Here is a 12,171-nt window from a genome sequence, read left to right as displayed (position 1 = left end):
TGCCAGGACTGCTACGAAACCTCTTTAAACATACACATCTCTACCTATACACCTTTCTCCAACAGGCAGAAATGGTTATTACAATAGCATATAACTCATACTTAGTGACATCAAGACTGAGTACTCTTAATTCTACTTGGGCTATCCCATGCTAATGGCTAAAAGAAATTTATAAGGGACATTTTCCATTTTACTGATAAGGAAAACAAAGGTTTCAAAATTGTAACAGATGAGGCTACAGTTCCTGGAGTAGCTCTACTCTGAAAAGTCTCACAATACTTACTCTGAGATGTGCCCAGAGAAAATTTGGAGACAGCTGAATCTGAACATATAAATCTGGGCCCAACCAACATCTGTTCCCCCAACAATATCTGCCTGTCTTTCTCAATGGTATACTTGATACAGTGTTGCATTATTCTCACAAATGTATTCTAGACCAGAGGGCAGAGTTAATGTTTTTATGTAGCCACATGTCTTCTTGTGATGGAGAGTGACTTTATAATAAAGTACTTTATGCTCAATCAACTTACAAATAATGAGCGTTCTGTTACATGGCATTTAAAACATACACAATTCAGAAAACCCCAGAAAGAAACAAGTAGTAGTAACAAGGTCTGAGTCTTACGGGAGATTACTACAAGGAGAGACCCAAGAATGAATCTTCTGGCTTTTTTGTTGTTTTTGTTCCAATACTAGGGCTTGAACTCAGGGCTTTCCACTCTTGCTTAGCATGTTTTCAAGGCTGGCACTGTACCACTTGAGCCACAACTCAAGTCCAACTGTCTGGGCTGGCTAATTGGGGATAGAGCCTCTTGGGCTTTTCTGCCTGGGTTACCTTCAAGTCTGGATCCTCAGATCTCAGCTTCTTAAGTAGCTAGGAGGATTACAGATGTGAGTCACCAGCACCTGGAGCATCCTCCTCTAACTTACTCCTAAATCCTAAGATATCCTAAAAAAAATCCATAATGACACATGCCTTTAATCCTAGCACTCAGGAGGTTGAAGCAAGAAGGTTATAAGTTCCAGACCAAGCTGAGCTCAGGTTTCACTATCCCCGTCTGAAAAACAAAAAACTCAAAGAGAATTTGGTATCTGAGCTTCAACTTCAGCACAATGGTATTAGAACAATTTGACATCATATGCAAACACATGAACCTTGGCCTCACACACAAAAATTGAAATGGATCACAAATCTATGAAAACATAAATGTAAAATTGAAAATCTTTCAGAAGAAAACATGGGGAAAAAAACAACTGCTATCAAGTGTGGTAGTACATGTCTCAGTCACAGTACTCAGGGCTGAAGCAGGAAGGAGATTTCAAGTTTGAGGCCAGGTTGGGCCACATAGCAAGTTCTAGGCCAGCCTGAACTACCTGGTAAGACCCTCTCTTATCCAAGGCAGGAGAAAATGACCAGTTGCTGATGGCTCATACTTAATCAAGAAACTGAGACCTGGAAGATTGAGGTTCAAAGCCAGCCTAGGCAGAAAAATCTGCAAGACCATCTCCAATTAACCAGCAAAATGTTGGACTGGAGGCCAAACATCAGCCAGAAAGCCAAGTGAGTCTGAGGACCTGAGTTCAAGCTCTGCTACCAGCACACAGAAAAAACTCCTGAGGTTACTTTAGACATTCCAAACACAATCTATGAAATAATATTGTAAATTGGGTTTCATCAAAAGCTGAAATGTCTTGCTCTATGAAAAATACTGTTAAAAGAATGAAAAGAATAAGGCTTCAGACTCAGAAATATCTATAAGTAATTTTATTACCATAAAGGACTGAATGCAGAATAGATTAAAAAAAACAACACCAATACATTGCTTCTACCTCAACCATACACCATAACCACCAACACACACATTTCTCTGAAAATTGTATATCTCTGAGTGGACAGTGCAGGTGAGAGGCAGGTTTTTCAGTTTGTTTGTTTGTTTGTTTTGGGGGGGGTGTTGTTGCAGGTCCTGGGGCTTGAATTCTGGGCCTGGGCTCTGGGCCTGAGCTTCTTTTACTCAAGGCTAGTGCTCTACCACTTGAGCCTCAGTGCCATTTCCAGCGTTGTCTGAGTACTTTGTTGAAAATAAGAGTCTCATGGACTTTTCTACCTTGCCTGGTTTTGAACTATAATCTCAGATCTCACCCTCCTGAGTATTAGGATTATAGGCATGAACTACGAGTGCCCAGCTAAGAGGCAGGTTTTATACAACTGATGTGATCACTATACTGATGAGCATGGAAAATACTAACCCAGCCTGCCAATTGACTAAAGCATTAATCTGGGAAACAGTGGAGCCCTGGGAATGTTTTCCCAGAGAAGGAAAGGTTGAGGGAGAGGGGAGGGAAATGGTAGGAATTAAGTAGACCATCCCTGTATTTACATAAAAACACAAGTGCTTCCTTTTGTCTCTAAGGTGGGACAGTTTTGATCACATCCCTAAATGTTTCTGGCTTATTTAGGAAGCCTATAAGAGAGATTGGCTCTGAAAAATGAGAGTCTAGAAAAACATACCAAACCCTAGGTAGAGTAGGAGATATATCCTTCTGATATATGCCTAATGGTGGTGTGGTGGGGTCATAGGAAAATCTGCTTTTAGTCTTTTGAGGAACCTCCATTCTGAGTTCCACAGAGGCTGTACCAACATTTCCACAAAGTGTATGAAGGATTCCCCCCCCCACCCCCAGTATCCTGATCCTGTCCCATATTTGTTGTTTACTTGATGGCTGCCATTCTGACTGGAATGAGATGGCATCTTAGTGTGGTTTTGATTTGCTTTTCCCCTATGGCTTAAAGGATATCGAACATCTCTTCATGTATCTGTTAGCCATTAGTATTTCCTCTTGTGAGAGCTATTTACTCTGTTTTCCCACTTGTTGATTGGATTACTTGTTTTCTTGCTGTTCAATTTTTTGAGTTCCTATATATTCTTGATATTAATGCCTTATCTGTTGAATCACTAGCAAAAAATTTTCTCCCTCTTCATGAGTTTTAATTTTTTTTCTTGTAGAACTCTCAGAGATTGAGCCAAATGTATTCCTTCGTCCATTTCTGGAAGTGATTCGCTCTGAAGATACCACTGGCCCTATCACTGGCCTGGCACTCACCTCTGTAAACAAGTTCCTGTCATATGCGCTCATAGGTAAGAGCTTAAGGGTAGCTATCACTGGCCTGGCACTCACCTCTGTAAATATAGGTCTTTTGGAGGTTTGGCTTATTTTAGTTTTCACATTACATTAAGTTTCAAGTTTTTTCAAATAAATACCTATTAGAACAAACAGTAAAGAGGTGTCTAAAAGAAAAGTTAATTGTCTCCTATCATTTTCAGGATTCCCTAAATAGTGATAGTGACCTAGTTTGAATTTTTCTGTACCTTTTAGATAGCCAGGTTTGAAGCTTTTATTTGTTCATTCATACATTCATTCATTTTGGTAGTGCTAGAGTTTGAACTCAAAGCCTGTGTTTGCTTATTAGGATGGGGTCTTTCTAGCCTTTTGCCTGGACTGGCCTATGACCATGATCCTCCCAGTCTCTGCTTCCTAAGTAGCTGGGATTGGAGGTGTGAACCATCCCACTAGCCTGATTTGAATCTTAATACCTTTTTCTGCATGTATATAAATATGAAGTTCTACCGAATCCCCTTTTTTTGACACAGGATCTTGATAAGTAGCCTAGGCCTAGAACTCATTATAACCAACTTTGGTCCTCTTGCCTCTGCATCATGAATGCAAGAACTACTCCTTTCAAAAAGAAAACAAGGATAATATAAGCTAATTAAGACAAAAAGGGGGAAAAAGGATTAGGTGCTTAATGTTTTCTTTTTTCACTTAATGGTATTTACTTAGAGATACAGTATAATTATCCATCTAGTTTGTTTTTAATGTAGTAGATGAAATTGTTAAATCATTTTAGGTATAGAATTTAGTGGTATTAATGATGTTCACAGTGTTTAACATTCCCATAATCTATTTCCCTAACTCCCCTTCCTCCCTCCCCCACTTAATTCAATATGATTGTTTTCTTCTTATTAATTGTATAATTCCATACTATGGCAGAGATACAGCACAGTTCAGTTGGTCATTCTCTTATTTATTATTTATTTCCTTTTTGAAGCTATTAAACATGAGGCTGAAATAAACTTCCTCATTCACAGGTCCTTATTTACTAATCTTTTCTTTTTTTTTTTTTGCCAGTCCTGGGGTTTGAACTCAGGGCCTGAGCACTGTCCCTGGCTTCTTTTTGCTCAAGGCTAGCACTCTGCCACTTGAGCTACAGCGCCACTTCTGGCCGTTTTCTGTATATGTGGTGCTGGGGAATCGAACCCAGGGCCTCATGTATACGAGGCAAGCTCTCTTGCCACTAGGCCATATCCCCAGCCCCTAATCTTTTGTAATATATATATATATATATATATTTCTTTTTTTTCTCAGTACTGGGGTTTGAACTGAGGGCTTGCTAGACTAGCATTTTACCACTTGAGCCATGTCTCTAGACATTCTTTGTTGATTACTTTTAAGGCAGTCTTGCTTAGTAACCAATACATTCCTGAGCTGTAATTGTCTATTTTGTCTTGCAGTTCTCTGCCCAAACTGGCCTGGAACTGCAGTCCTCTAATCTCAGCTTCCTATGTATTTGTGATGACAGGTGCATACTACTGTGCCCTTCTGAGGGTTGAGGAGAAGGTCTCATGAAATTTTCTGCCCAAACTGGCCAAGATCCTCCAGATTTTAGCCTCCCAAGTAACTAAGACTATAGGCATGAGCCATCAGTGTCTGGTTCTATATGAAGTATTTCTGAACTGGAATTTATGGAGTACCAACTTCCTTTCCCAAAGGACTGCAGCATTTTCTCTCTCATCAGAAGTGTTTGAATGTTTCCATTTTTCCACCAAAGTGTTTGAATGTTTCCATTTTTCCACCAGTCATCAGCACTGAATATTATCTATTTTCTTTTTTGTGTGCTAGTTTAAAAAGTAAAAACTGATATTTTGTTGTTTTTATTTCCTTCAGGTCAATTTAATTTCTTTTCTTTTGCCTCTTTTTTGTTGTTGTTGTTGAGTTATTTTTTCTATCAGTTTATAAAAGCTCTTGCTAAAGACAGAAAACTTCTTGACTGTCATAGTAGTTAAAAATCTTTGCTCTCTTCCTAGGTGTCAGTGAGTCACATATCTAATCTTAGCTACTCAGGGGGCTGAGATCTGAGGACTGAAATTTAAAACTAGCCCATAAGACTCTTATCACCAGAAGGGGACCTGTAGCTCAAGTGATAGAGTATGAGTCTTGAGCAAAAAAGCTAAGGGATAGGGGCTGGGAATATGGCTTAGCAGTAGAGTGTTCGCTTGCATGCATGAAGTCTTGGTTCAATTCCTTAGCACCACATAAACAGAAAAGGCCAGAAGTAGTGCTGTGGCTCAAGAGGTACAGTGCTAGTAGCCTTGAGCAAAAAGGAAGCCAGGGACAGTGCTCAGGCCCTGAGTCAAAACCCCAAGACTGGCTAAATAAATAAATAAATAAATAAAATTAAATAAAGCTAAGGGATAGCACCCACGCCCTGAGTTCAAGCTCAGCACTGGCACACACACAAAAAAAAATGTTCTCAATCTCGATCATATATGTCATCCAACTTATAGCTGATCTGTTTGTTTTCCTGCAGTGCTAGAGACTGAACTCAGGGCCTTGTGCATGATAAGCAATCTACAGCCCCAACTCTCTGAATTTATTTACATTGTCTTTTTGTTGTTTTTTTTTTCTTTTTTTTGCCAGTCCTGGAGTTTGGGACTCAGGGCCTGAGCACTGTCTCTGGCTTCTTTTTGCTCTTAAGCCACAGCATCACTTCTGGCTTTTTCTATATATGGGGTGCTAGGGAATCAAACCGAGGGCTTCATATATGCAAGGCAAACACTCTACCACTAGGTCATATTCCCATAAAATATTCCCATATTTTATCTTTTTCTAATTGATCTTGCCACCCAGAATCCTAAATTTCTTTTCCCCAATACCAATCCTTGTGAAAGCATAAGGGACATAGGAAACAGGAAAGATGAAGCTTAAGCTGTAGCTAGCCAGGAAAGTAAATGACCTTCAAGTCAGGGCAAAAAAGTTGAGTTCGCTTAGCTAAAGCATTGCTCAGGATCCTAAGCAGGTTCTGAATAATGTATAAACCTCTATGCACTCTCTAGTCCCAGTTCTTTTCCTAAATGAAATCAGGCCCAGCCACTTCTAGCCTTGCCCTGAGCACCACCTGCAGGTCACATCTCTTTACAGCCTCCAGCAGCTGTCCTTCTGTGTCTTTCTCTCTGATCTCCTGGTATTCATTTCTCCCCTTCGTGGGCTTGGCAGAGGCTGGTTATTAGAGACCTCAGGCCAGCTGGTCATTGGAGTTTCCTGTGGTGGGAAATGAGAATGTCGGAGGTGGTGATTTCAGTGGGCATAAGAAAAGGACAGGAAGGAGTATACAAAAATGCCAGAAAGCAAAGGAGATGCATTTGGCAAATATCCCTGAAGCCACCTCCTGAGTGGCCAGAAGAGGACATTCTGAGGAGAGGGACCTTAGGAAGATAAGATCTACTAAGTGAACTCAAGCTAAGCAAGCCTTTGTTTAGAAGAAACTGCTCCTTACCACTCAAATCTGTGACCCAAGGTTTCTGGGTTAATTTTAGGTCCTACTACAAGTAAACTGGCCTTTGGTCTGGCCAGGATTTGTGCCACAGATTGCCCAGCTTGCTGACAGGCCCTTCCCATGATTCTAAAGACCTGTCACTATTATTTGCCTTTTTAGAAAATGAACTTTACTACTTGTTCAAGCTTAAGAAATAAAAACACAAAGAGATTAAAGGAGCTTAAATCATGTTAACAAAGAGATTACTGAAAGAGGGGGAGAAATGGACCTCCAGGAGCTTTGTGAGATGGAATGTGGGCTGCCATTCACTAATCTCTGACAGGCCACACTGCCCTGAGAAGGACCTGGCTTTCTTGGGTGGGTGCTGGAGGCTTGAATAAGGACTGTGAGACAGGACTAGGAGAGAGGATTTAAGCAAGGGCCAAAGAATTTGGGATTTTCTGTGGTGACTAGGAGAGACATGATGAGGTAAGGTGATAAAAGAAGGAGCTGGGTTATGACACAAATCATGAAACTGACCTCTCACTTACATGACCTCTAAAGCCATTCTTTGTGCTCAGTAGAAATGTTGTAAGTAGGACGAAGAGAATCTTTGTCAGAGACTACTAACAAAATCAGAAGAGAAAAGTGAAAAAATAATAATAAAAAGCAAAACAATGAAAGTCTCCTACTCAAGTTTCCTGGCCATCCCCCGAGTTTCAAATTAATAATGCCCCGCATTATATCATTCCACCTCAGGAGCAACTTATCACTGCCAGAGCTCGATCGTATGCCTGGCGCGCACATGCACACACATTCAAGTGTGCAGGTCAGGGCCTGAGTGCTGTCCTTGAGCTTTTTCCCTCAAGGTTAGTGTCCTGTCACTTGAGCCACAGCTTCACTTCCAGCTTTTCTGTGGTTAATTGGAGATAAGAGTCTCATGGACTTTACTGCCCAAGCTGGCTTTGAACCCGAAATCCTCAGATCTCAACTTCCTAAGTAGCTAGGATTACAGGTGTGAGCCACCAATGCCTGGCTCTCCTCCCATCTTCTTAATCTGATCCTCTTTCCCACATCCCAACTAGCAAGCCTCTGGTCCAGTTTAGTTTGTCTCTTTTTTTCTCTTAAAGTCTGGTTAAGCTGGTTACATGATTCTTGTCCATTGTCATATCACTTAAAATATGAATGAAGGAAGGAATTGTTTTATTGTTAATCATCATAGAGTTCATAAGCATTGTAGACTAGAATGACAATGTCCATCATTGAGAAGGTTTAAAAAAAAAATGATGAAAGAAAAGGGGGTTAGGTTGGGGGACGGGAATGTGGGAGAGTTAACAAGGATGACAAGAAATGTATATGCATTCACTATCTTAATTAAGTATGTACCTGTAACCCCTCTGTACATCACCTTGACAATAAAAAAAAAAAAAGAAAAAAAGAAACCATAGTCAGGTGCTGGTAGCTCACGCCTGTAATCCTAGCAACTCAGGAGGCTGAGATCGGAGGATCACTTCTAAGCCAACCCAGACAGGAAAGTCCATGAGACTCTTGTGTCCAATTAACCACAAAAGGCCGGAAGTGAAAACTGGGAGAGAGCGAAGGAAGGAGTGACATTGTCCAAAAAAAAAAAAAAAAAAATGTACTCAGCTGGGTGCTGGTGGCTCATGCCTATACTCCTAGCTACTCAGGAGGCTGAGATCTAAGGATGACAGTTCAAAGCCAGCCCAGACAAGAAAGTCCATAAAACTCTTAGCCCCAGTTAATCACAGAAAAAGCCAAAAGTAGAGCTGTGGCTCAAGTGGTAGAATGCTAGCCTCGAGTAAAAGGAGCTCAAGGACAATGCCTAGGCCCAGAGTTCAAGTCCCAGGACAGGGAAAGAGAAAAGAAATGTACTTATTACTTGACTTACGTAAATGTAATCCCTCTGTATATTAAAGCTCAAAGTGGTACTGTGGCTCAAGTGGTAGGATGCTAGCCTTGAGCACAAAAGTTCAAGGACAGAGCCCAGGCCCCAGAGTTCAAGCCCCAGGACCAGTGCAAAAAGAAAAAGAGAGAGAGAGAGAGAAGAAAGAAAGAAAAGAAAAGATGAAACCACAAAGGCCTCTGCTATAATATGGCACCTAGATAGGATAATAGTGGCAGTAACCATCCATTTCTTCTCCCTATCTAAGTTGACCTGGAACATATAACTCTGAAAATGGTAGAGGGGGCAAGGGGAGGGAAAGAGAGAGTTGTATTTTTTTTTTTTAATGAAAAGAAGCTGGGCACCAGTGGCTCATGCCTGTAATCCTAGCTGCTTAGGAGGCTGAGATCTGAGGATTGTGGCTTGAAGCCAACCCAGGCAGAAAAGTCATGGGTGAGACTCTTATCTCCAATTAGCCACTCAAAAACCAGGAGTGGTGCTATGGCTCGAGTGATAGAGTGCTAGTCTTGAGCACAGAGAGGCTCAGGGACAGCACCCAGGCCCTGAGTTCAAGCCCTACAACTAACAAACAAAAAGAAGAGATAAGACAGGGTTGGGCTATAGCTCAGTGGCAAAGCATTTGCCTAACAAGTGCAATGTCCAGGATTCAATCCCCAGTTAAAAAAATTTTAAAAAAAGATGGGAAAAAAAAGAAAAGATAGTTGGGTGCTAGTGGCTTGTGCCTATAATCCTAACTACTCAGGAGACTTGAGGATTGAGCTTTGAAGCCAGCAACAGGACAGGAAAATCCTTGAGACTCTGATCCCCAAGTAACCACCAAAAAGCTGTGGCTCAAGTAGTAGAGCACTAGCCTTGAGCAAAAAAGCTCAAGGACATCAGCCAGGCCCTGAGTTCAAGCCCCAGAACCAAGAAGGAAGGAAAAGAAAAGGCTATAACCCTGGTCTTCACAGCTCTGACCCTATTAGACACTTGCTTTGGGGCACAAATTCATTCCCAGATCCTTCTTCTATGAAATGACTAGTTTAATACCAATGATTCCCAAAATAAGGCCCCCCTGACCAGCAGCATTAACTTCACATGGGATCTAGAACTATAAATTACCAAGCTCCATAGATATACAAAACCAGAAATTCTGGAGGTGAGTACAGCGATGTATTCCAGGTAATTTCAATTTGTGATCGAGCTTGAGAAGCACTGCTTCATCTGGCAGAGTTGTTCAGAGGAGCTTGTTAGTCATTCATGAGTCAAAATTCTTAAGTAGCTCAGGAATCATAGGTTTGGGGACTAGAGAAGAGAAAGCCAAATTCTTTTCTCTGTCCTCACCACATCACTTAACTTGTCCTTTTTTTACTGGAGCAGATCCCACTCATGAGGGCACAGCCGAGGGCATGGAGAACATGGCAGATGCTGTCACTCATGCCCGTTTTGTGGGCACAGATCCTGCTAGTGATGAAGTTGTTCTGATGAAAATCCTTCAGGTAAGTGGGAGAAGAGCAATTAGGCTAATGGCCAAGGGCCGGTGCCCCTGGCTCTACTTACTGGAGTCTGCCGGCAGAATGAAACTGTGTTTTGACTCCACTGGAGCTTAGGGACCAACTTGGTTTCCAAACAAGCAGCTCAGGTACCCAAAGCAAAAGCTTTTTCTAAGGAAAACAATTAAGAGCTTTAAATGAATTGATATCAAATACCAGAAGCCTGTAATGCACTTGCCTGGCTAGACTGTATCTGTGCCATCCATCTGTTAGTCCTGTAAGCAAGAGCTGGAATGAATTCTGAATATGTCAAGGTTCCATAGAGTGAAGAAATGGTTCCCAGGCAAAACTACTAGGAGATTCCCCTGTCAGACTGAAGTGGGGTAACATTCTTCCTAATCTCTTTTTAAGTGGCATGTGCTTTCTCTCCTATATGGAAGCTAAATTTATATATACTTTCTCATATATGGGAGCTAAATTTAAAATGCAACAAAGTGGACATGATGACTTATACAGGACTCTAGGCATTCACATACCAATAAAGGAGGATACTCAGGAGAGGAACCTGAAGGCGTAGCATTTCAAATACTATTTATTAAAATGAATTCCAGGAAATGGAAACATGGGTGGGGGGGTGGGGGTGTTGATTGGGTTTTGTTTGTTTGTTTTTGTCAGCTGGAGGAAAAGGGCGAAAGATGGGTAGAAAGATGGAGGGAGGAAGAGTCATGACATGCAGTCATGGTATTCAGTGTACACTGTGTGGAAAATGAACTAACCAACTGTGGTTAGGGACAGGAGGGAGGAACTGGAAGAAAATGAAGAGGTGACATTGTCCAAAAAGAACTGTACTTGTTACCTAAGTGATACAACACCTTAATAATAACAATAAAATTGTATTTTTTTAAAAAGTAGCTTTGCCCTTGAGCTGGAAATGACACTCACTGGTAGCATGTGTAAAAACCTGGGTTTAAGCCCCAGCATCCTAAATTTTAAAAGTATTTAAAAAAAAAAAAAGCTGGGTTCTGATGGCTCATACTTGTAATCCTAGCAACTCAGGGGGCTGAGATCTGAATATCACAATTCAAAGCTAGCCCTGGTGGAGTAGTCCCTAAGAATCCATTTAACCAGCAAAACAAACTGGACTGGAGATGTGACTCAAGTGATAGAGCACCAAGTATGAAAGAAAAAAAAACTGAGCAAGGGCTAGGAATGTGGCTTAGTGGTAGAGTGCTTGCCTAGCATGCCTGAAGCCCTGGGTTCTATTCCTCAGTACCACATAAACAGAAAAAGCTGCAAGTGGTGCTGTGGCTCAAGAGATAGAGTGCTACTTTAAGCAAAAGAAGCTCAGGGACAGTATCCAGGCCCTGAGTTCAAGCCCCTGGCCAAAAAAAAAAAAAAAGAGCAAAAGGCCCTGAGTTCAATCCCTGGTACTAACGTTTATTTTCAAGCCATAAAATTATAATAATAATAATAATAAAACTGGCCAGGTGCTGGTGGCTTGCACCTGGCTACTCAGAAGGGCAAGCTCTGATGATCGCAGTTCGAAGCCAGTCCCAGACTCTTATCTCCAATTAAGCACCAGAAAATCAGAAGTGGGGCTGTGGCTCAAAGTGGTAGAGTGCTAGCCATGAGCAAAAGAGCTTAGGGACAACGCCCAGGCCCTGAATTCAAACCCCATGACCAACAAAATTAATTAATTAATTAAAATAACAATAATCTGGGCTGGGGATATGGCCTAGTGGCAAGAGTGCTTGCCTCGTATACATGAAGCCCTGGGTTCAATTCCCCAGCACCACATACACAGAAAATGGCCAGAAGTGGTGCTGTGGCTCAAGTGGCAGAGTGCTAGCCTTGAGCAAGAAGAAGCCAGGGACAGTGCTCAGGCCCTGAGTCCAAGGCCCAGGACTGGCAAAACAACAACAACAAAAAAAACAATAATCTTACCCCCTGAGTACTTCATTAGGAGACTGGAAGAACAAGAGGCAGCTTTTTTCCCTCCAGGTAAATCTCACCTAACCTACCTCATTGATCATATCTTCTCTTTCTTTCTGGAAGGTTCTCCGGACTCTGTTGCTAACCCCAGTAGGTTCCCACCTGACAAATGAATCTGTATGTGAGATTATGCAGTCTTGCTTTCGGATCTGCTTTGAAATGAGGCTCAGTGGTAAGTGCTTGAATACTGA

The 12,171-nt window shown here is 41.5% G+C and overlaps 1 protein-coding gene across 9 annotated transcripts in view; it reads left to right on the top strand.

Moving 5' to 3' along the window:
* Positions 1-12,171, top strand: part of Gbf1 (golgi brefeldin A resistant guanine nucleotide exchange factor 1) — a 123,926-nt gene that overhangs the window by 84,062 nt on the left and 27,693 nt on the right. For all 9 annotated transcript variants that reach the window (XM_048338379.1, XM_048338377.1, XM_048338378.1 and 6 more), the window contains exons 4-6: positions 3,006-3,137; positions 9,876-9,994; positions 12,044-12,152. In XM_048338379.1, the coding sequence (XP_048194336.1) occupies positions 3,006-3,137; positions 9,876-9,994; positions 12,044-12,152 (360 nt within the window). The remainder of the gene's footprint in view (positions 1-3,005; positions 3,138-9,875; positions 9,995-12,043; positions 12,153-12,171) is intronic.

This window comes from Perognathus longimembris, chromosome 2, assembly GCF_023159225.1.
Source record: "Perognathus longimembris pacificus isolate PPM17 chromosome 2, ASM2315922v1, whole genome shotgun sequence".
Lineage (NCBI taxonomy): Eukaryota > Metazoa > Chordata > Mammalia > Rodentia > Heteromyidae > Perognathus > Perognathus longimembris.
Note: the sequence above shows the minus strand (reverse complement) of the source record. Positions and strands in the feature narration are given on the sequence as shown.